Source organism: Adiantum capillus-veneris, chromosome 28, assembly GCF_014529385.1.
Source record: "Adiantum capillus-veneris isolate H3 chromosome 28, ASM1452938v2, whole genome shotgun sequence".
NCBI lineage: Eukaryota > Viridiplantae > Streptophyta > Polypodiopsida > Polypodiales > Pteridaceae > Adiantum > Adiantum capillus-veneris.
Window position 1 is genome coordinate 5,537,410 of NC_140958.1, and position 25,400 is coordinate 5,562,809.

The 25,400-nt window shown below is 46.4% G+C and overlaps 1 protein-coding gene across 7 annotated transcripts in view; it reads right to left on the reverse strand.

Moving 5' to 3' along the window:
• The window catches only part of LOC147420003 (uncharacterized), a 193,569-nt gene that overhangs the window by 105,111 nt on the left and 63,058 nt on the right, over positions 1-25,400 (reverse strand). For all 7 annotated transcript variants that reach the window (XR_015187062.1, XR_015187063.1, XM_086505179.1 and 4 more), the window contains exon 5: positions 21,813-21,890. Coding sequence is in view for 5 of the 7 variants with exons in the window: in XM_086505179.1 (XP_086361305.1) it covers positions 21,813-21,890 (78 nt within the window). In the remaining 2 variants the exon portion in view is untranslated. The remainder of the gene's footprint in view (positions 1-21,812; positions 21,891-25,400) is intronic.

A 25,400-nucleotide genomic window follows, 5' to 3' on the forward strand; every position in this document is an offset into this window, starting at 1 on the left:
TCTGTTTAATCGGGTCATGTGTGAAGGATTACCTGAATCTTGGAAATTATCTACTATCGTACCTATTTTCAAGTCAGGGGATCCTATGATACCCGGGAACTACCGTACCATTATGGTAGGTCACACATTGACCCGACTGTACGCATCCATTCTTGAACAAAAATTGAGTAGATGGGCAGAGAATGAGGGCATAAGGGCAACAGGACAAGCTGGATTCAGGAGGGGTTATTCCACTTTAGATCATATTCTTACGCTCAGAGCCATTATTGAGGAAGGAAGAGCAAGCGGGAGAAGGATGTATTGTTGCTTTGCGGATTTTCGGAAAGCTTTTGATACAGTACCAAGGGCCAGATTGATGCGCAAGATGCAAGAGTTAGGGGTCCCCAAAGAGATTATTTGGGGGATCATGGCCTTATACGGGTCAGTAAAAACTGGTTATGTACGTACTCCAGAAGGGGATTCCGACATTGTTCATTCCACCGTTAGAGTAAAGCAGGGATGCCCACTGTCCCCTACTTTATTTGGTATGTACATAGATGAGGTATCAGATTACATTGATAGAGAAGGTGACAAAGGTGCTCAACTTGCAGGGTCATGGATCCCTTTGTTGTTGTATGGAGATGGTATTGTATTGATAGCAGAATCACCAGATGGAATGCAGAGGCAGCTAGATGCATTACATAAATTCGCGGAGGACAGTGGACTGTCGGTAAACTTGGGTAAAACCAAAGTTATGGTGTTTAACACCACACCGCAATGGGTTAGGAGATCGGCACCTACATTTGCATATGGCCAGGATACAGTAGAGTACACAGATGCATACACATACCTGGGTGTGGTATTTGCAGGACCGAAGTTTACTCTTAAGACAGCAGCGGATGCTAGATTGTCGAGAGCCTCTGCGGCCTTGGGAGGGTTGGAGAGGATGTGTTCACAAGTGCAGTTTCAGGAACCACGAACCAAACTTTGGCTCTTTGATACTGTGGTGGCTTCGGCTATGCTTTATGGGGTCGAGATTTGGGGACCATCTGTGGATCAGGATAATTGGAAGTCAATGGAGAGACCTTTGGTATCTATGATTTCCCGAATGATTGGAGCCAAGGCCTCCGTACCACACGCGATTACCCGAGCGGAACTAGCTGCCCCTCCGATAGAAATTGAAGCTTTTACCAGATCAGTGTCCTTTATACATGGTTTGTGGGATACAAATAATTGCCGATATACTAGACTGGCCCTCGAATCTTCTCGACAATTAGCAATGAAAGGGGATACATCATGCTGGTATGCGCAACTGTCCTCGTGGTTTCAGAGACACGGGTTCAGTATGGAAAGATTACCCCCCTTCCAATACTCTCTTGCGGCTCCATCACTGGCAATTACAAGAACGGAGATTAATAAAATCATCCGTCAGGATCTTATACAGTTGGATACTAAGAGGACATGGGTAGACCCTACACAAGAATTGGGCACGAAGATGGCGGACTACAAAGAAAACTTCCTACAGCTATTTGAAGATGGATTTGTGATTCGCCCGAGCTACATGGATACCCACTTGTCTCATGGTTTGAGATGTGCTATTGGTCAGATTCGTACATCCTCACATCAGCTAGAAATTGAATTTGGCAGATTTAGGGGAATCCCACCTGAGAGCAGAATTTGCAAGTTATGCGGAATGGAACCGGAGACAGAATTACACTACATATGCCATTGCACCGTATACTATGAGATACGTGGGCGTTTCCATTGCCTATTTAAAGAAGACTTTGGACCTCTAGATAGAGTCATGCAATACCAAGATCAAAGATGCTTAGGCTTGTACCTACTGGAACTACATCGGCACAAGGATAATCTAATGACAAGACAAAGAGCACTACAGCCTCAGAGGCAGATCACAGATTTCTTCGGATCGAGAGAAGCAGGAGTGGAAGGAGAAGCAAGAGACCAGCAGCCAGCACAAAGGAGTACCCACATTCATACCAAAGGCACCCTCATTGACAGGGCGATTGAGCTTAGGAAATCGAGACGACCACGACCGAGATGCAGAAGCACACTTCACCGGAGGAGACTACAACAAAGGATTAGAAGCATTATAGCCAGACACCCAGAATGCTCCTAAGAAGTTTATTTAAAAATTTGTATTTAGTTTTTCACATTTATTTTCACACTTTCACACTTTTCACACTTAGTACTTTAGTACTAAGGTACCCAGACATTGAGACAGATTCACCACTTTGTATCACTTTGGTCTCATAGGTCATTCTGGCCTTTTGAAGACATTAATATAACATTTCATTCTCTCTCTCTCTCTCTCTCTCTCTCTCTCTCTCTCTCTCTCTCTCTCTCTCTCTCTCTCTCTCTCTCTCTCTCTCTCTCTCTCTCTCTCTCTCTCTCTCTCTCTCTCTCTCTCTCTCTCTCACACACACACACACAATAATCCGAGACATCTCTGATCCTCATATTTCATGACTCTATCTAACGAGTCAAAACCATCTTTGAATAAACAGTGAAAGCGTCCCCGAATCTCATAGTAGACTGTGTAGTGACACATGAAGTGAAACTCTGTCTCTGGCTCTGTGGCATAACTAGCATATCCTCCTGTCTGCTCGTATGGCTCTGTATCCACCTGTCTCAATCCCAAGCTCGTGTGAAGATGTGCGTATCTGGCCTATGGCACATCCTAACCCATGAGATAGATGTGTGTTCATGTAGCTGGGCCGTGTGATACAGCCGTCTGTCGTCAGGTGGAGAAGATGCTCTCTATAGAAAGCCCTCTTCGTACCCAACTCCCGTGATGGCTCTACCCATGTCCTCCTGGTATCAAGCTCGATAAGATCCTGCCGAATGAGTCTAGTAATCTCCATCCGTGTAAGAGCCAAAGATGGTGCATCAAGAGAATACTGGAAAGGGGGCAACCTGTCCATGCTGAAACCATGAGCTCATCTGTGCATACCAACATGATGTATCTCCCTGTAATGCCAACTGTCTGGATGACTCAAGAGAAAGCCTAGCATATCTGTCCCTGGTGGTGTCCCATAAGCTGTGTACAAATTATATTGATCTGGTAAGTGCCTCAATCTCCATAGGTGGGGCAGCCAGCTTCGCTCGTATGATGTCATGTGGAGCTGAGGTCTTGGCTCTAATCAGCTTAGAAATCATAGATACCAAGGGCCTCTCCATACTACTCCATCCAGCACTGTCAACAAATGGTCCCTAAACCTGAACCCCGTAGTGCATAACTGAAGCAACCAAAGTGTCGAAGAGCCAGAGCTTTGTTCGAGGTTCCTCGAACTGAACCTGCGAACAAATCCTCTCTAAACCGCCTAGGGCTGCATAGGCACAAGTCAATCTAGTGTTTGTTGCTACTTTCAGTGTGAACCTCGGTCCACTAAAGACCACCCCAAGATATGTGTATGCATTAGTGTACTCCATACTGTCCAGACCGTATGTGAATGTAGGTGCTGATCTCCTGACCCACTGTGGCGTGGTATTAAATACCATGACCTTGGTTTTACCAAGGTTGATAGACAATCCACTATCCCCTGCAAAACTATGCAATGCGTCCAAATGTCTCTGCATACCCTCTGGTGAGTCTGATATCAACACGATATCGTTAGCATACAATAAGAGAGGAATCCATGTCCCTGCAAGCTAAGCACCTCTATCTCCTCCTCTATCAATATAATCAGAGGACCTGTGAATATAATCAGAGACCTCATCAACATATATACCAAATAAAGTAGAGGACAATGGGCATCCCTGTTTCACTCCGATGGTGGAGTGAACTATGTCAGATATCCCCTCTGGTGTGCGTTCATGACCCATCACTAAAATGTACAATGCCATAATCCCCCATATCAGTTATGTGGGTACCCCCAATTCCATAAGTCAGCGCATCAATCTGGCCCTCGGTACTGTGTCAAAAGCTTTGCGGAAGTCCACAAAGCTGCAATATATCCGTTTACCATGCGCTCGACCCTCCTCAATGATAGCTCTGAGTGTAAAGACATGATCTAGTGTTGAGAAACCCCTCCTGAAATCAGTCTGTCGAGGTGCCCATATGCCCATAATCTCTGCCCAACTGCTCAGCCTATGCTCAAGAATGGATGCATACAACCGTGCCAATGTGTATCCTACCATGATAGTACAGTAATTCCCCGGCACTATGGGGTCTCCTGTCTTGAAGATAGGTACAATAGTAGACAATCTCCAAGACTCGGGAAAGCCCTCGCACATGACACGGTTGAATAACCGTGCAAGCATCTCTACCAACAAGTCCCCAACATGTATAATGTGCTCTGCTACCAAACCCTCGTGATCCTCTGCTCGTCTGGTCTTCATCCTGTCAATGGCTTCCTTTACCATCTCAGTGGTAAAGAAGGTGCTCGTAGCCGGACATGGCTGTGGTGGATCTGGTAGTGGTGGCTGTCCAGGTAGTGTATAATGATGTTGCATATTGCCCCCATATCTTCGTAGAAGTAATCACTGGTGGGGGAGACTGCTCATGGAACAGACGCCAAGCCTCTCCTAAATCTCTACTAAGGTAGAGCCGACATAAATCGTGCTCCATCTGGACCAAGAAAGCTTGCTTCTTCCGTCGTACTAGTCGTCGTGTAGCAATACGAGACTGTCTATAGGTGATCATTCCCAATGCAAGCTCCCGCTGGATCTGAGCTCTTCTCTCTCGACACTCCTCATCATACCAGCTGTTCTGAGGCATGTGCCCAGAACGACGTCTCTGACCAGGTTGAGTGTGTGGGTATGTCTCTATCTCGTTGCCCCATGTAATGTCACTGTCAGCATAGATGTGATCTCCTCCTCTGTGTATACTGGCTCTGATGTACATAAAAGTCTACGTATCTCCTCTACATAGACTGAGTCAGTCTCTGGTGTAAAAGTATAGCGTGGATGTCTACTACCCCGTGAGGCCTGAGATGTATTGTACTCAAAGGAACTGATAAGGTCAAAACTGCATGATCTACTGCTATCCCAACAGGCCTGGGCCCCACTGTAAATACCTGAATGTGAAAGATAAAGCTCGGATGTGTCAGAACATAGTCTACAGTACTGGCCCCATGTCTGTGTGGAAAACAAGTAAAACTTGTAGATGATGGGAATGTCGGTAAGCCAGTCAATATGGCTAAACTGTGAGTAGTCGTCATCTCCCTGAGGTATCTCCCATACTTTGTATGCTCTCTGTCGTGTGAGCATCTCTCAAGCCCCATCTCCTCTGGTTCTAGCTCTCTGAGCATCTCCTCTGAGGTGTCATAGAAAACCGTATGTGCACTGCCTATACGGGCATTGAAATCCCCCAATAGTATGATGTCTCCATCCCTGGAGAACTTCCAAATATCATCATCAAGTACAGAGTAAGGAGACTGTCCTCTGGGTGAAGCATATACTGAAGTGCTGGGAGGAAAATAGCATATGGCGATGTACAAGAAACGTCCAGTCTCTTCCTTCAACCTCACCCACATGTATTTGGCTTGATCATCTCTCCGAACTATGTGCAGTAGTGGCTGGAGCTCCTGCCTGAAAAGAACTGCTACACCTCCTGATCCTCTAGTCCCATGCTCAGATTTGGTGCATGTCCGGCAAGCTGTCTCCCATCTGTATCCTCATATATGCAGCATCAACTGTCGTGGAGCCTGATGAGTCTCTGAGTAGAAAACAATGTCTCTATCTTTGAAGTTGTCCTCAAAGGCCCCCACATCAAGTCTGTACGTACCATTACAGTTCCAAACTGCCATCCTGAGTGTGGTCCCATAGATCTCGCACCGTGATGTAGGCGTCTCTCCATAATGACCACTCTTCCTTCTCTGTAAAAAGCTGTCTTCCCTTTTTCTCTTGCAGCCCTAATCTCTGGCATGACTTCCTGCATGTGGGCAAGCTGTGAGAGGGTGAGATCGTCACCAAGAGAAGATACCAGTCTTTTTGAGAGTGGGCCTCCTTCTCAAAAAGTCCTCCTCAATAGAGGGGAAGCGCAGTATGAGAGCTCTTCCTCTCGATGTTTCCCCCGTGCCTCCACTTTTCTTACCAACTCTCCATGCTCTTGTGTGTTTCGCTTTTTGCATCCCCATTAGTACCATGAGCTCCTGTACTTCCTCATCAATTTTGTCCCGATCGTTGAGGCCAGTAACCCTCACATGCAAGGCCCTCATACCTCTTCGTTGTTCCTCCTCAAGTGTCATGTTGATGATGGTGGGAGTGGGGATTGATACCTCCTTGCCTTTGCCCTTCTTTGCGACTGAAATCCACTTCTCCGCTTCCTCCACTTTCTTATGGGTTTTGGTAATCATATATGTCCATGAAGATGTTTTTGCTTCCTGTTGTTTCTCTCTTCCTTAATGGTTTGCATTTGCTCTTTGATTACCTTAAGTTCTTCTATCACTGAGGGTTGGATTTCTCCCTCTTCTAGTCCACCATTGGCTCTTGCCTCGGCTAGGTCTCTTTTGAGTGCTGAAATCTGATTCTTAAAGTCTTCAATTTCGGCCCGATGCTCCAGTTGGAAGCTTGGCCTCGCTGATTTTCCATTGAAGAAAGAGAGTGTCGATCAGGAAAGGCTTCATGCTACTGCTATATTGTATCATGGTGACACTTATCCCCACTTTGTACCTTTGTGGAACTATACCATTGCTCAGCTTGCCAGCCACCCATAGGAGTCGGTAGCACTCCTATCTCAGTTTCTAGTTCGTAGTTTTCTTTGTTTGTACCCAGACTTGGTACTAGACTCACCATTTGATTAGGTACTAGACTCACCATTGTAATCAATTTGGTCTCATAGGTCATTTTGGCCTTTTGTAGACGTTAATATATCATTTCATTTCATTTCTCTCTCTCTCTCTCTCTCTCTCTCTCTCTCTCTCTCTCTCTCTCTCTCTCTCTCTCTCTCTCTCTCTCTCTCTCTCTCTCTCTCTCTCTCTCTCTCTCTCTCTCTCTCTGTGTGTGTGTGTGTGTGTGTGTGTGTGTGAGTGTGCGCGCGTGCGCGCACGCGTGCATGAAGCGCAAACCCTAAGCCCTCCCTCTCTCCATCAATCGTGTCTCCCCTTGGGCGAGGGCAGCCCTGTGGGAGGGCGTCAAGGCTCAAGCTTTGCCCCACTCCCCTAGCTCGACATATGAAGAGGCCCTTGAGCCAACAGGCACTATTGTCGTGACCCCTACGTGAGCTGCTGCCAATCATTCCGAATACAGACTTGGACAAACCCCACCCCCCTTCGCCCCCCCACCCCCCCCCCCCCCCCCCCCCCCCCCCCCCCCCCTCTCTCTCTCTCTCTCTCTCTCTCTCTCTCTGTGCCCGCATTCATACTACCCCTACTGGCATTCTCATAGACCGAGCATTGGAGCTAGGGAGATCTAGACGCCCGCGATTGAGGAGAGGAGCTACACAACATCGATGGAGACTACAACAGAGGATTCAAGCCATACTCTCGACGTCCAGAGTGTAGATGAGGATGGATCTCCACCATATCTTCCCCCCCTTCTTTCTTTGTACTACACAATGTATTTTGTTTCAGTTCTTTTTTATTCCGGACATGGTATCAGATTCACTATGTTGTAACGGCTTGGTCTCATAGGTCATTTTGGCCTTTTGAAGACGTTAATATATCATTTCATTTCATCGTCTCTCTCTCTCTCTCTCTCTCTCTCTCTCTCTCTCTCTCTCTCTCTCTCTCTCTCTCTCTCTCTCTCTCTCTCTCTCTCTCTCTCCGCCCGTGGCGCATGGTCACTCTTGGGATCCATAGCCCTGTGTATTTTGAAGACTAGGTCATGTTGATGACGTACAAGGGCTCAGGGTGTGGAGAAGATACATATCTTTGCATCCACAAACATCCCAACTCGTTTAGTGCCTGCTTGCAATAAGCAGAGGATGCAAACATTTTCGAAGATGGATAATCCATTCTGCAACACTCCCACAAAGAGCTTTATATTTAAAGGATGCTCAGTAAGCCTGATCATAAGCCCTTTATCTCACCACAGAGTGTCGAGCACCCAAACGAGAACAGCTTTTGAGAAGGTTTTGGCATTGATGGCTTCCTTTGGTACTCCTGTTTCCTGAAAGAGTTTTCTTGCAGTGGCAGAAGCACCAAGGAAAGATCCCGTCGCCCGCCAAGAAGCGAGGATCACAGGCCTTGAAGCCCAAATCCAAGAACTCATCAAAGAGAACGAGCAACTCAAACAACGTCTACGCAAGCTTGAAGACGCGTAGGAAGTAGAGAGCCAAGCTCTACTTGCAAAAGCCCACGAAGTTGAAGCTTCCCTCACCAAAACTGTCCTGGCAGCATGGAAGAAAACCCATGAGGCAACAAGAAGATTGACACCAAGATACAAGCGGTCTTACAAGAATGTCGGCTACAAGAATCTCTTGGCTTGAAGGTCAAGATTGTGGGACTTCATCCGCCATGGTGCACTAGCGAGGACACCCTCGAAGAAGCAATCGACAAGCTCAAAGACATTCTTCAACCTATCCACATCAAGCCCGAGACGGTCTCTTGGATCAATGACACACATATGCATGTGCCACCCGAGCATTGCATCCTCACTTTTAAGGACAAAGATAAGCGGATGAAGTTGCTACACCAATCCCGACTTCTCAAGGGTAAAAGCTTATGGATCGCTAAGGAACTGACCACAAATCAACTCAAGAGTAAAGCAAGTGAGCTCAAGAAGATGCATGAAGCACACAAGCAAGGTAAATGGGCAGTCTATCAAGGTGGCAAAGCCATCATCGTAGAAGAGTCGTTTCGAACCCCCAAAACAGCATTTCTGTCCAGAGTTACCGGTGAATGGATTTTTACATGCCTGGAACAACGCCGGAACGGCGTTTCGGCCGGCTGAAAAAAATTGGAACGCGCCGAAACGGCAGCATGTTCCAACTGGCTGCCCGAAACCGGAACGGTTGGCCGGAACGGTCTGGAACGAACCTGGAACGGCCAGAACAGCTTGTAGGCTGCAACGGACGGAAACTGCCATTTTTTCAATTTTGATCATAAACGGCAGGTTTTTTAACGTTTACTAAAAACGCCCCATAGGCTCTCCTATATAACTTGCTACCCTCTCACCCTTTCCTCTCAAGCTCGCTCCAGTCTCTTGCTCTCAAGTTCTCAACTTCTAAGGCTCTCTCTCTCTCAAGCTTCAACCTCCCCTCGGCGGTACGGTCTACTCATTGCTCAAGCTCTCAAGCCTTCAAGGCTCTCAAGCTCTCTCTTGCTCTCAAGCGCTCAAGCCTTTAGCCTTCAAGCCTTCAAGGCTCTCGAGTCTCAAGGCTCAAGCTCTCTCTTGCTCTCAGCTTTCAAGGCTTTAAGGCTCACGCTCTCTCTCAAGCTCTCTATCACGACTCTCTTTTGTCTTCATCATCCATCACTCCATGGCCTCTTCTTTTCGTACAACCCCCTCCGTTCATGCGGGCAACACTCAAAAGGCAAAGGAATGGTCGTGGTGGGATGAAGTGACCTCGGAGGGCACCTTGTCGGCGGCGGGAGGTTCTCCTACATGGGCATGCAAGCTATGCTCTTACACGCGGAAAGGGGGGCATGACAAAGTGAGGGCACACTTTCTTCGAGTGTCGGGACATGAGGTGAGATTTTGCACCAACATCACCATTGAGAAGAGGAAGGAGCTCGGGGAAAAGGATCGGCAATTCAACCATAAAGCCAAGCCCACACGCAAAGGTATCGATCCAAAGACCCTCATTTTCCTTCTTCCTCTCTACCCGGTTTAGGTGCCGGTGCATCTTCATCAGGTCCAATTCGTCGCCAAAGGACCCTTGCCACCTCTTGGGACCCAAAGAAGAAGGAAGAGGTGGATGCGGCCGTGGCCCGATTTTTCTATCACGACCGTATCCCATTTGTCGCGGCAAGGTATGTTTTATGATTTCTCAATCTTCTCACTCATTTCTTCCGTTATCATTGTTTCCGCCTTTTTGATACTAACCTCTTCTATGTTTGATCGAAATAGGTTGGAGTATTCGAAAGTCATGGTGCAACGGATAGGAGAGTATGGCACCGGCTATGTGCCGCCATCTTCAGAGGCTCTCCGAACCACTTTGCTCAATCGAGGGAAGGCTATCGTGGAGCAAGCAACCCTCAATATTCAGTGTCTTTGGGCAAAACATGGCGTTTCCCTCATTGCCGACGGGTGGAGCGATACACCGAAGAGATCTAGATATCCATGGTCTCGTCGCATACTCGAGTGGAGAGATGTACTTTGTGCACTCTCATGATGCCACCGAGAGTGGCAAGTCCGCCGATGTCCTCTCTGCAAAGTGGACAGCCGCCATAGAAACGATCGGTGAGCAACACATGGTGGCCTTTGTCACAGATGGGGAGGCATCAAACAGGGCAGCAGCAACTATTATAGAGGGCCACTATCCGCATGTAACAGTGTGCTTTTGCATGGCACACTGCTTGAACAACCTTCTAAAAGACATCGGCAAGCTAGACTAGATCGCTCTAGTCATTGGTGATGCAGTGAAGATTGTTACTTTCATCAACAATCACAACTTGGTTCGGAGTGAGCACCTCAAGAGGTCGGGCGGCAAAGTGCTTCTAAAATATTCAGACAACCACCTCGCATTCAACTTTCTTCTTGTACGCAGGCTGTCTGAATGTCAAAATGCGGTCCGACATGTCTTCATCAGTGATGAGTTCACCACCTCCCCCTATGCAAAGACAATTGCAGGGATTTTGTGCAAGGATAAGGCAGAGGATCTTGAGTTTTGGAAGGAGCTCAAGAGTGTAGACGCACAGGTAAAATCGGTGGTTCATTTGCTTCGAGTTCTGGGTGGCATGGATCCTTGCATTGGCAAGATTTATGAGGCAATGGACCGCATGATCGAGCAGCTTGCACAGCTTGAGCCGAAAGTAGAGCGATATGAGGAGATCCATGCGCTTTGCAGCTCGAGGTGGAATTCATATGCCTCTCCTTTACACGGGGCAGCGTACATGGTGGATCCAGAGTTCTAACGGCAAGAGACAGATAGAGAAGTCATGAACCAATTTACAGAGATCTTAAACAAGATGGTTCTAGACAGAGATGGGCGACACATTGTCAGAGATCAGTTGAGACAAAGCAGAGAGATGCGGGGGTCATTTGGCAGTCCAGATGCTCAGATTGATCGCAGGAAGATAGGTTCGGTGCTATGGTGGGAGGACTATGGCTATGATGGCCCTGAGCTTCAGAGATTGGCGATCCGTATTCTCAGCCAGTCAGTTAGTACCTCATGCTTGGAGCAATTGTGGAGTACCTTTAGCCACATTGCTTCCAAGAAGAGGAATCGGCTTGGAGTGGAGAAGGCTAATGATCTTGTCTTTGCCAGTGCAAATTTGAAAATGCTTTGCAAGAGTACAAACAAACAGACAAATCCTTTTACACAGTGGGAGATGGAGCAAGAGGCTCCTCAGGCATGTGGAGATGCACATCCACCAACACAAGGTACTTCATCCGTGGCTGAGATCGAGCCGGGCCTAGAGCTCGATGATGAGGAATGGGAGGATGTGCATGATTTACAGCCGGCTACTATGAATTGGGAGGCCTCTCAGGCTAGTGGCTCTTGAGTCTTGAGTCTTGAGGCTCGAGCGTTGCGACTTTAGGACTTCCACTATCCTTACCTTTTTGTATGGCTGCTTGAGCCTTGCCCTCTTTGACATTTGTAGCTACTAGCATCTTTATGGTATTTGTCACCTTCAGTCTTTTGGCATTGTGGTCACTGGTTTGAACTTTGGCCCCCTTGTAGTCTCAACTCTCATTTTGGTATGTCACCTTTGGTTTTTTTGTAGCGCCTTGGCGTGTCTTGTTAGCCATAATTAAGCAAAAAGTATTATCTCTGAGAGGTTATTTAAGAGCTCTAATCTGTAATTACATATGTTATTGACAATTGTGTTTGGGCATTGTGTTTGTTCAATGTTGGGTATGTGCTATGTACTGTGGGCGCCGCACATCCCAATCAAGTCATAATAAGGTTGAATGGTCTTCGAATCGTGTTTTTTGTGGGTATTAAATTCAAAGGACTCTAGTACTACTTGTATTCAAACACATAACGCTAAAAAAAACAATATTTGGATGTCTTTTCAGCTTCCCGTTCCGCGTCGTTCGCGTTCCAGACCCATTCCCGTTCCCTTGTTCCGTAGGGAGGCCCGTCGCCGTTCCCATTCCGCGTTCCGAGTAACTCTGCTTCTAACAGCCAACCCCCCTTAGGTTTTTCTCTTCCCTTTCTTCTACCCCCTGAATGGACCCTCACTCCCTAACTGATATGTATCACGATCACCTTCACTTAGAAGGAACCGCTGTAACGTTTTTTCTTTTAGTCCCATGGGTCATATATGACCTCTGTTGACGATAATATTCATGAGGGTTTGGTAGCAGAGCACATTATACATGCTGGGGACTTGTTGGCAAAGATGCTTGCACGGTTGTTCAACCGTGTCATCTGTGAGGGCTTTCCTGAGTCTTGGAGATTGTCTACTATTGTACCTATCTTCAAAACAGGAGACCCCACAGTGCCGGGGAATTACCGTACTATCATGGTAGGACATACATTGGCACGGTTGTATGCATCCATCCTTGAGCATAGGCTGAGCAGTTGGGCAAAGACTATGGGCATACGAGGACCTGGACAAGCTGGTTTCAGAAGGGGTTTCTCCACACTGGATCATGTCTTTACACTAAGAGCTATCATTGAGGGGGTCGAGCACATGGTAGACGGATATATTGCAGGTTTGTGGAACTCCGCAAAGCTTTTGACACAGTACCGAGGGCCAGATTGATGCACCGACTTATGGAATTTGGGGTACCTACAAAGCTGATATGGGGGATTATGGCATTGTACAGCTCAGTGATCGGTCATGTACGCACCCCAGAGCGGATATCTGACATAGTTCACTCCACGATTGGAGTGAAACAGGGATGCCCATTGTCCTCTAATTTATTTGGTATATATGTTGATGAGGTCTCTGATTATATTGAGATAGAGGTGCTCAGCTTGCAGGGACATGGATCCCACTTTTATTGTATGCTAACGATATCGTGTTGATATCAGACTCACCAGAGGGTATGCAGAGACATTTGGACGCATTGCATAGTTTTGCAGGGGATAGTGGATTGTCTGTCAACCTTGGTAAAACCAAGGTCATGGTATTTAATACCACGCCACAGTGGGTCAGGAGATCAGCACCTACATTCACATATGCTCAGGACAGTATGGAGTACACAAATGCATACACATATCTTGGGGTGGTCTTTAGTGGACCGAGGTTCACACTGAAAGTGGCAGCAGACACTAGATTGACTCGTGCCTATGCAGCCCTAGGCGGTTTAGAGAGGATTTGTTCGCAGGTTCAGTTCGAGGAACCTCGAACAAAGCTCTGGCTCTTCGACACTTTGGTCGCTTCAGTTATGCACTACGGGGTTCTGGTTTGGGGACCATCTGTTGACAGTGCTGGATGGAGTTATATGGAGAGGCCCTTGCTATCTATAATTTCTAGGCTGATTAGAGTCAAGGCCTCAGTTCCACATGACATCATACGAGCGGAGCTGGTTGCCCCACCTATGGAGATTGAGGCACTTACCAGATCAATATCATTTGTACACAGCTTATGGGACACCACCAGGGACAGATATGCTAGGCTTGCTCTTGAGTCATCCAGCCAGCTGCCATTACAGGGAGATACATCATGTTGGTATGCACAGATGAGCTCATGGTTTCAGAGGCATGGTTTCAGCATGGACAGGCTGCCCCCTTTCCAGTATTCTCTTGATGCACCATCTTTGGCTCTTACACGGATTGAGATTACTAGACTCATTCGGCAGGGTCTTATCCAGCTTGATACCAGGAGGACATGGATAGAGCCATTACGGGAGTTGGGTACGAAGAGGGCTTTCTATAGAGAGCATTTTCTCCAACTCACGATAGACGGATTTGTCACACGGCCCAGCTACATCGACACACATCTATCTCATGGGTTATGATGTGCCATAGGCCAGATACGCACATCTTGACACCAACTTGGGATTGAGACGGGTAGATTGAGAGGCATACCAGCAGACAGTAGGATATGTCAGTTATGCCATGCAAAGCCAGAAACAGAGTTTCACTACATGTCACTGCACAGTCTACTATGAGATTCGGGGACGCTTTCACTGTTTATTCAGAGGTGGTTTTGACTCATTAGAGAGAGTCATGAGATATCAGGATCAGAGATGTCTCGGATTATTTCTACTTGAGATACAGAGACATAGAGAGTCGAGACTCTCTATTGAGAGGGCATAGACAAAGACAGTCCCAGAGACGCATCTCAGATTTCTTCAGTCCGAGTACCACAGAGGCAGACGGGCCACCACCACCATAGAGCTCGGTTCCCACCCATATACACACCAGTGGTACTCTCATTGACCGAGCTATAGAGTTGGGGAGATCGAGACGACCATGAGTGCGGAGGGGAGCCACGCAGCACCAACAGAGATTGCGGCAAAGGATCCACAGGATTCTAGCACGACACCCAGAGTGTCGATCAGGATAGACTTCATGCTACTGCTATATTGTATCATGGTGACACTTATCCCCATTTTGTACCTTTGTGGCATTATGCCATTGCTCAGCTTACCAACCACCCATAGGAGTCGGTAGCACTTCTATCTCAGTTTCTAGTTTGTAGTTTTCTTTGTTTGTACCCAGACTTGGTACTAGACTCACCATTGTAATCAGTTTGGTCTCATAGGTCAATTTCGCATTTTGTAGACGTTGATAAACTACTTTTGGTCTGTACAAAGTAGTGCATATATACATGGTCATATGTGCAAAAGGATGTAAATACATGCATTTGGGAGATTTGCAAAGTGGTTTTGAGTTTCAAACGTGGTGCAACATGTGCACATTGTAAATAGTCATGCTTGCGTGCCGACATTCAAGCACACACGCGCGCCTGGATAGGGTATCGGGGCCTTGGGTATGGTTCCTGGTGGCTTATTTTGGCTCTAGAGAATGTGTTTGAGCTTTCTAGAATGAAAATAATGCAAGAGACAAGTGCGGACATTCTCATCCCGCTCGAGAAGTTTGGGACATGCAGTAACTATCTATTTACGGTGTCTGATCTGCGGTGATGCGTGCACCAGCCTAGAAGTGGTCAAAAATAGAACGTGGAGATGTGGAAAAGTGCTTTGGGTATCAAGGATCAAGCGTACAAAATTTGGTGAATTTTGGAGTCCGTTTCCGGTTTTTCCCGCGAAAAATGCCCGTCGAGGGTCAAAACTGGGTCAAAAAATCAAAAAATGACCAAAAATGGTGTGAAAAGTCTTCAATTTGCCAGATCAGTGACGGTGCCGTGAGTGCTCTAGCTGAAGGAGGATTTTTGAATCCAAGTCTTGGCACTTTCACCTCTCGGTGTGTGGGAGGGAGCAGGGTTCCTACAGGTGGTCTAGTGCAGTCCCATCGCGTTCGCGTCCTGTTTTCGAGTGTGTGGAGGAGTGAATGAGAGCTTTCTCTCTTCAATTTTGCACTTGGGAGAGTCTATGGAAATTCTGAGGTTTCCATGGATGTGTGTGTGCAAGGAATTGAGGGAAGAAGGTGCGGCTTTCTGCAAGACTATGTGACCCTGTATCGGTGCCATTAGGGTTGGCGCTACTCCAAAGAGTCCAACAGAGTGGAGTTTGGTGAAGGCTTTGCAATGGTTTAAGAGAGGCCTTTTGTGGCTGGAGGTTTTGAGTTTTTGATGGTTTTTCTTGTATATTTTGGTCACCATCGAGTGTGATTTCAAGTGTTGATCAACTCGACTCACCTTGTAGTGTCTGCGGGCAGGCAAGGGCTTGTAGGTCTAGGCGTTTGGAGTTTGAATCGAGCTTGTGGGAAAATTTTTCAGAGAGCTCTTGAGTGGTGGTGAGTGAGGTGAGGAATTTGAGTAAATTCCTTGTGTGGCGTTGAGTTGTCTGGGTGTGTGAGTGTGCGCACGGCGTCTTTTGCTCCATTATCCTTTGGCGATTCCGCTGGGGAGCGAAAATTGCCGGTTGTGCACCCAGAATTTGGATTTTGAGCAATGATGTATGCACATGTTGGATGTTGAAGGGAATTTCCATTCTAACCATCTATTTTCACAGGTTGCGAGGATGCAGATGATTGGCTTGCATCATATGAGTTTGATTTGACATGTTTATGTTGTGGAGTTCCAAGTGAGGCGCAAAAGCTTGCAGGTATCAATCTAGTGGTCAGAGGGAATGCAAGAGATTGGTATGAGGGCTTGTCACAAGATGAGAAGGGCAACTGGGACATGTTTAAGAGATGCTTTTTGAAGCGGTTCAAGAAGGTGATTCCTCACCAAGATACATGGAAACAGGTCACTAGTTTGTTTATGCAAGAGCACGAGTCGGTCACAGAATTTTGGTCAAGATTTGATGATGCTTGGAGAGTGTGGAAAGATGCTCTATTGCATGTGGAAGCCATGTCTAAAGAGGAATTTATTCCGCATTTACAAATAGCCAAAGAATACAGGTATTCATGAGTCTATTGCGACCGGTCCTTAAGTTGAAAGTGCAAGAGAAAGAACCCAATTCCATGCGTGAAGCATTGAAGATAGCGCTACGAAAGGAGAGAAAGTTGTGTGTTGCTACAAGCATGAAGTGCCCTTTGTCAATACGTGGTATGGATAGTGTGGATGACCTTTATGTGCATAAAGTCACAGTTGCAGGTGCTCATGCTAGCAAGGATAATAGCTTGGATACAGGTGTGGATGCCCATATGCACAAATTCAATGCAAATGAAGTATGTGAAGCAATTTAAGAGACAATACACATACCCATGGTGCAAAATGGCAAGGACATAGTAGATGAATTAAAAGTTTGAGCACTAGTGTGGAAAGTGAAGATGATGAGAGTGAAATTGACAAGGATGAGGTAACCTATGATGGTGACACATCTGATGCTTGTGAGAGTTGGTGCGATGATGTATGCGATGATGACATAGAGTCACTAGATCCATTGAAGGATATGGTAGCCTTGCACAAAGAGCAACGTATCTTTTGGGAAGGAGCTTTGCAGCAACATGATATGGATGCTTGCTTTGATGATGAGATGGTGGGCTATGGACAAAGACTTTCTCCACCGACAAGTGAAGATGATGCAGGAGAGAATGATGATATGACGGTTAATGTGACCTTGGATCCGTGTGCTTTACTAGAGTTGGGGGTTGGGCAACCCTCTAGTGGTTGTGATGCAGAGGTATTGGGTCATGAAGGTGATAGGGATGATTTTATGTATGCAAGGATTTGATGCTAGTGCCGAGTGTCGTCGATGATACGCGCCATGTGGTTGTTCAGTACAAACATCTTGAGGATGGGGTAGACAAGGAGGTGAAAGTGACCTTTTGCTTGCACGATGATTTGATGGATGCATTTCACATGCTTCAATGTATGTTTGAGCCATACCCTCTTATCTGTGAAGATCCTGATTGGAAGTTAGCGAGTCTTGGGGCTAGTTGGCATGATAAAGACTGGGTAATGGTGTCTTATGTGGCTTTATATGCACGTTTCCAGCTTTTCAAGTGGAAGATGCCTTATCTAGAAGAAGAGGTTGCTAGTGATAGTGTTTTTGAAGATCGTTTTCAGTTTTGGAGTGGAGTTGTTAATGCTTGGAGTGATAATCTCTTGGGCGTGGGGAGTGAAGAGCAATCAATGCATCAAGAAGATAATGTGGAATTTATGGTTGTCAATCGAATGGGCTCTAGTTATGAAATGCATTTTGAGGTATTTGTGGGTTCTGCTGATTGGAACAAAGTATGGTACAACATGGCATGTGCCAACCTTAGGGAAGATTCAAACTATTCTTGAGATCCAGGTGGATGGTGGCATTTGGGCAAGACGATAGATGCTTTGTTCTTTGATGTGAGTGGAATTCTTGGGCACATAGCTGGTGCTATGAAGCTTGGTGAGTTTCCATATGATCCAGGAGAAAGTTTTGGATCACGCTTGTGGTTTTATGTCACTGCTTGATGCGAGTGTTGAGCATAAATGCTCAACTTAGGGTTGGGCAATGATGATAAACTACTTTTGGTCTGTACAAAGTAGTGCATATATACATGGTCATATGTGCAAAAGGATGTAAATACATGCATTTGGGAGATTTTCAAAGTGGTTTTGAGTTTCAAACGTGGTGCAACATGTGCACATTGTAAATATTCATGCTTGCGTGCCGACAGTCAGGCACACACGCGCGCCTGGATAGGGTATCGGGGCTTTGGGTATGGTTCTTGGTGGCTTATTTTGGCTCTAGAGAATGTGTTTGAGCTTTCTAGAATGAAAATAATGCAAGCAACAAGTGCGGGCACTCTCATCCCGCTCGAGAAGTTTGTGACATGCAGTAACTATCTATTTACGGTGCCTGATCTGCGGTGATGCGTGCACCACCCTAGAAGTGGTCAAAAATAGAACGTGGGGATGTGGAAAAGTGCTTTGGGTATCAAGGATCAAGCGTAAAAAATTTGGTGAATTTTGGAGTCCGTTTGGGGGTTTTCCCGCGAAAAATGCCTGCCGGGGGTCAAAACTGGCCAAAACTGGGTCAAAAAAGGTCAAAAAATGACCAAAAATGGTGTGAAAAGGCTTCAATTTGCCAGATCAGTGACGGTGTTGTGAGTGCTCCACCTGTAGGAGAGTTTTTGAATCCAAGTCTTGGCACTTTCACCTCTCGGTGTGTGGGAGGGAGCAGGGTTCCTACAGGTGGTCTAGTGCAGTCCCATCGCGTTCGTGCCTGTTTTCGAGAGCGTGGAGGAGTGAATGAGAGCTTTCTCTCTTCAATTTTGCACTTGGGAGAGTCTATGGAAGTTCTGAGGTTTCCATGGATGTGTGTGTGCAAGGAGTTGAGGGAAGAAGGTGCGGCTTTCTGCAAGACTATGTGACCCTGTATCGGTGCCATGAGGGTTGGCGCTACTCCAAAGAGTCCAACAGAGTGGAGTTTGGTGAAGGCTTTGCAATGGTTTGAGAGAGGCCTTTTGTGGCTAGAGTTTTTGAGTTTTTGATGGTTTTTCTTGTATATTTTGGTCACCATCGAGTGTGATTTCAAGTGTTGATCAACTCGACTCACCTTGTAGTGTCTTCGGGCAGGCAAGGGCTTGTAGGTTGAGGCGTTTGGAGTTTGAATCGAGCTTGTGGGTAGACTTTTTTAAGATCTCTTGAGTGGTGGTGAGTGAGGTGAGGAATTTGAGTAAATTCCTTGTGTGGTGTTGAGTTGTCTGGGTGTGTGAGTGTGCGCACGGCGTCTTTTGCTCCATCAAAGTTAATATATCATTTCATTTCATATCTCTCTCTCTCTCTCTCTCTCTCTCTCTCTCTCTCTCTCTCTCTCTCTCTCTCTCTGATTATATTGACAGAGGAGGTGATAGAGGTGCTCAGCTTGCAGGGACATGGATCCCTCTTTTATTGTATGCTGACGATATCGTGTTGATATCAGAATCGCCAGAGGGTATGCAGAGACATTTGGACGCATTGCATAGTTTTGCAGAGGATAGTGGATTGTCTGTCAACCTTGGTAAAACCAAGGTCATGGTATTTAATACCACGCCACAGTGGGTTAGGAGATCAGCACCTACTTTCACATATGGACAGGACAGTATGGAGTACACTGATGCATACACATATCTTGGGGTGGTCTTTAGTGGACCGAGGTTCACACTGAAAGTAGCAGCAGACACTAGATTGACTCGTGCCTATGCAGCCCTAGGTGGTTTAGAGAGGATTTGCTCGCAAGTTCAGTTCCAGGAACCTCGAACAAAGCTCTGGCTTTTCGATACTTTGGTCGCTTCAGTTATGCACTACACGGTTCAGGTTTGGGGACCGTCTATTGACAGTGCTGGATGGACTAATATGGAGAGACCCCTGATATCTATGATTTCTAGGCTGATTAGAGCCAAGGCCTCAGTCCCACATGACATCATTCGAGCGGAGCTGGCTGCCCCACCTATGGAGGTTGAGGCACTCACCAGATCAGTATCATTTGTACACAGCTTATGGGACACCACCAGGGACAGGTATGCCAGGCTTGCTCTCGAGTCATCCAGACAGCTGGCATTACAGGGAGATACATCATGTTGGTATGCACAGATGAACTCATGGTTTCAGAGGCATGGTTTCAGCATGGACAGGCTGCCCCCTTTCCAGTATTCTCTTGATGCACCATCCTTGGCTCTTACACGGATGGAGACTACTAGACTCATTCGGCAGGATCTTATCCAGCTTGATAGCAAGAGGACATGGATAGAACCATCACGGGAGTTGGGTACGAAGAGGGTTTTCTATAGAGAACATCTTCTTCAACTCACGACAGACGGATTTGTCACACGGCCCAGTTACATGGACACACATCTATCTCATAGGTTACGATGTGCTATTGGCCAGATTCGCACATCTTCACACCAGCTTGGGATTGAGACAGGTAGATTCAGAGGCATACCAGCAGACAGTAGGATATGTCAGTTATGCCATGCAGAGCCAGAGACAGAGTTTCACTACATATGTCGCTGCACAGTCTACTATGAGATACGGGGACGCTTTCATTGTCTATTCAGAGATGGTTTTGACTCGTTAGACAGAGTCATGAGATATCAGGATCAAAGATGTCTCGGATTATTCCTACTTGAGATTCAGAGACATAGAGACGCTCTATTGAATGGGCAAAGACAGAGACAGTCCCAGAGACGCATCTCAGATTTCTTCAGTCTGAGTACCACAGAGTCAGAAGGGACACCACCACCAGAGAGCTCGGTTCCCACCCATACACACATCAGCGGTACTCTCATTGATCGAGCTATAGAGTTAGGGAGATCGAGACGACCGCGACTGAGAAGGGGAGCCACGCAGCACCGGCGGAGATTGCGGCAGAGGATCCACAGGATTCTAGCACGCCACCCAGAATGTCGATCGGGATAGGCTTCATGCTATTGCTATATTGTATCATGGTGACACTTATCCCCACTTTGTACCTTTATGGCATGATACCATTGCTCAGCCTACCAGCCACCCATAGGAGTCGGTAGCACTCCTATCGTTTCTTTGTTTGTAGTTTTCTTGTTTGTACCCAGACTTGGTACTAGACTCATCATTGTAATCAGTTGGTCTCATAGGTCATTTTGGCCTCTTGTAGACGTTAATATATCATTTCATTTCATTTCATTTCTCTCTCCCCCCTCTTTTTGTACCCAGACATGGTATCAGATTCACTATTTTGTAACAGTTTGGTCTCATAGATTATTTTGGCCTTTTGAAGACGTTATAGAACATTTCATTTCATTTCATTTCTCTCTCTCTACGACATTAAAACGATCTTCTTCTTCTTCTTCTTCTTCTTCTTCTTCTCTCTCATTGATCTAGCAGCTTCAAAATACCTACTTGTGGCACTTGGGTCACAGTCTTGTGTTAAGGATACATCCATAATGTGATGCAAATATAGAGTCAAGCAACAGGAAGCTTAAGAGACTCAAAATTTGAATCCATAGCCACTAGTAGTTTAGAATGTTGTGATATCTACGTATCCGTGTGCCTGACACATTGCATCAGGATAGGCTAGCTAGTGCAAGGCTAAACACACAAATTGGAGCTCAAATGTTTCAGCTTGATTATTTGGTAAGCAGAACAACAAAACACTCTACTGATGTATCTATGACTCTGAATAGATGTGGCTCCTCTGAAATTCCTTAGTGAGAATCTACAAGTGTATAAGACAACCTTAGTCCAATCAATGCACAATGTAGCACCATGTGAGAATTGGCCGATGGAGCCTGGCCCTTTAAACATGCACCTAAAAAATTAACACAGCAACCTCCTAATCGCACATGCAAGAAGACTTACCCGCCAATCAAAACACTTTGACATTCATCAAATGCTCTAGGCTGATGCTTATCCAACCACCGCAACTTTGCAAGCAAACTGAAAATATAAAAAACATGACAAAGAGATGTCACCACACACTTGCAATATCACAAACTTGAGACAACAGATTCAATATGATAACTATTGCACTGTGAAACTTAACAAAGCTTTCAGTATAATTATCACCAGTTTAGTCGCACAATCTACCTAACACTCATTAAAGGAGAAATCATACTTGTAGTATATTTCAGAAACGCAATGTTTAGCAGTTTCAAACGTTTTTGAGGACCTAGAAATTGGGCCCCCCGGGGGGGGGGGGGGGGTTGTGGTGGTGGTGGTGTGTTATGAATGAAAACGCATTTCAAAACTTAAGTTTCGAGGCGGCTAGTCTACAACAGCAGGTGTTACTTGGCTACTATGATTTTTACACTACTTACATTGGCCTCGTGATTGCTTGAGCATACTTTTGAGGCTTCTAACACTACACAAGGAGAAATTTCTTCCGAAGTGTAACTTGAGTGTGAACGCCCTCCCATGATCATCTTTTTTTTCTCTGGAAAATGGAGCTATTTACTGTGGACAAAAGACATTTGGGGATGCTCAATGGGCCTATCTCCCATAGGAAGTACAAACTGGAGAAGTGCAATATGAGTCCTAGCAATACATCACGGTGGCATATAGGAAGAATGCAGTCTGAACCACCGAGGAGGTGCATAATGCCACTGTGATGTGTCCTTGATCTAGACTAAAAAATACAAAATACCACACCCATAGCCAAAGAAAAGAGTATTTACTCCACTCCATTGCCCTGCTAATGTATTGCACCGGCTGCAAAGAGTATGCAACAACTCAGTCCAAATAGCTGTCAAGGTGGTAGATGTCGGAGAAAGTTGTGAGCCAAAGATGTTAGCCCAACGAGCCTTCCACATAATTCATAACATAATGCAACAAATCGTGGTGTAGACTATATCCCACAGATCGAGATTAAACTGATGCACAATGAGTGGAGCCATATCAAAGGTGCCTCATCTATGGCCCAAAGAAGTGAGCAAGAAGACTTTGATATGTAGAGAACCATCAAACAGAATGTGTGACCCTGGATATCAAAATAGCCATGCAACCGCCCCCCACGTCACAAACCCTTAAATAAATGCCAACTCTGATAAGCAAACAAGCGCAAACTTGCTATGCATATGGGCAATTCCAAGAGAAATGACATATTAATTCCTCCTGCTATGTAGTACATTGCTGATATGTCCGGTGGTGGGCCAATCCGTGCAGCCCAAGTGCCAACAAGGAGTCCTCCATGTAAAATCACCCACATGAAGTAACATATCCAATGGGAGACTCCAAGGATCCAAAAGTAAGACCAAAACTATAATTGTAAAGCAAGAGAGATGTGCTGCCGAGACAAGTGCCACGGCAGGCACGGACGGTGTGAACACTGAAGGGTGTTGCTCCCCCAGAAGGATCCGCCACCCAATGCGAGTAGTGTACTCAAAGGAGACTAGCTCTCCCATCAGTCTGCTTAGAAGTGCATTGCCACTCACCTAGACCAACTCCGCCAAGGGAACTCCATCCCAAGACCATAATCTCCAGAGAGCTGCCTTCTTTGTGAGAAAATCTGGATCAACACAAAAGCCCTTGCCAAGGAAACCCACTACTCAAATAGGCTTCCAGTGAGCATCCAGACATTGATCAAGTGGTACCACATCCTGAAGACTAGCCGTCAGTGATGTCCATGATGACCAATTTGAGCAACACCATAAACAAGAGTCCCATGACAACAGACAATTGAGACCCACCAAAGGGTGCAAAGAAAGCCCACCACCCCTCATGAGAAGGCAAGGTAGTCTATCCTCCAATCATGGCATGCCAGTTAGCAAGAATAGTAGTATCAATCTCTAACATACATGTAGCAGACCCACATCGAACCCCATACGTACTACCAATGAAACCTGCAGCTAGCAATGAAGCCTCAAACGGGCTATGTAGAGATGTTGTCAGCCCACTCTCCCATCTAGCCCAATCAATGTGAGTCCGCTCACCAAGCTCTTGGTCTATAACGAATGCGTTCCAAATCAAGCACTGCCTCTCAAGCTCCTCCAAACATCTAGGTCTCTATTGAATCGATGCACGACCTATAGTCCTAAGTCAACCATATCCTTAACAAGCAGCGCATAAAAGGTGACATATGAGACATATCCAAGGGGGCATTAGAAAAACTGAACCAGATCATTGTGCACCAAGAGCCATCACTATCCATAGACCAAAATGAGGAGCAGCACGAGATAAAGCATGGTACAAAAATTGCTTCCAAGGCTCAGCCCCAAGAAAGGAACCTCAGACTATTGTAGCAGGCTACAGTGTCACTTTCACAGGACACACAGTTAGTACAGTTGGTCTAGGCTGGTTCACACTGGACGGACTCTCTGGGTTGGGCAGTAACACATGGCAGCAGAGATATGGACTGGTCTAGTGGACATCGTGGCCAGGTCACCACATGGCTGACATTTATGAGCCGTTGGTGGCTCTTTATGGTGGTACATATGAGTAGTAGCGGTTGGTCATCGGGATTATCTTCTTCACCTCTGGTCCAGCAACGTAGTCATCTAGTGTGAGTCTATACACAAAGCACTTATTCAGCATCCCTGCACATCTGAGCCTCGACACCCCATTGTACCTGAGAGTCCTCGGTTGGAGCTGAGTGTGCTGCCACGCCAGAATCTGTATCAGTTCTTCGAGATAGTGGAGTCATTTGTTGTGGTCTACTGTTGCTGTTGTGTCTCTGTGAGTTCAGTCGTTGTCTATTGTTTCCTGTTTTCAGTCTGTTTTGAGTGAGATTGTCACGCACATTGCAGTGAGGAGCACTCACTGTAGAGAGCACGACACACTATCTGCGCTACAGGTGCTCTCATTTTGGCGACCACGATGGGATCTCAACTGAAATCTCACTCTAAGATTTGAAGCTAGTTGGGTCTATCTAGCTTCACCTACCTTGCCTTGCACTGATCTCCTCTCGCCTGGGCCAACTGGTCTAGTCCTCTCTCGCCCTAGTCATCTCTCGCCCTGGTCCAACCAGTCCTCGTCCCTTGGTCTAGTCCTCCTCGACCCTGGTCTAGTCCTAGACCTTAGTCTAGTCCTCCTCGTCCGTGATCCAGCCTGGTCTAGTCACTTGCCTGGTCTAGTAGAGTCTAGACCAATCTTCAGCCAGTTCAAGGTTTTCTTGCTCAAAGCTTGGTCGGGCTTTTGGTTACTGCATGACACATACAAGACAGTCAAAAGAGCGACAAAGCCCACTACTCAGTCCTCTGAAGTACTACCACAGGAAATGTCAACCCTTCGTGCCAAGTAGAAGTCCACCAACTCCAGAACCCCTACCTTCCCCTACAGCTACCTCCATTCCCTCAACAAGTTCTACACCTCCCCAATCACCCCAATCAATAAACTTCTCATCCCCTGTAACAGCTATGGAGGAGCTCACAAGCTTTCTAGCTAAGGTGAATATTAAGTTTCCGACTTTCAAGGGTCTCTCCTTAGAGGATGCTGACGACCATGCCCGGAGGT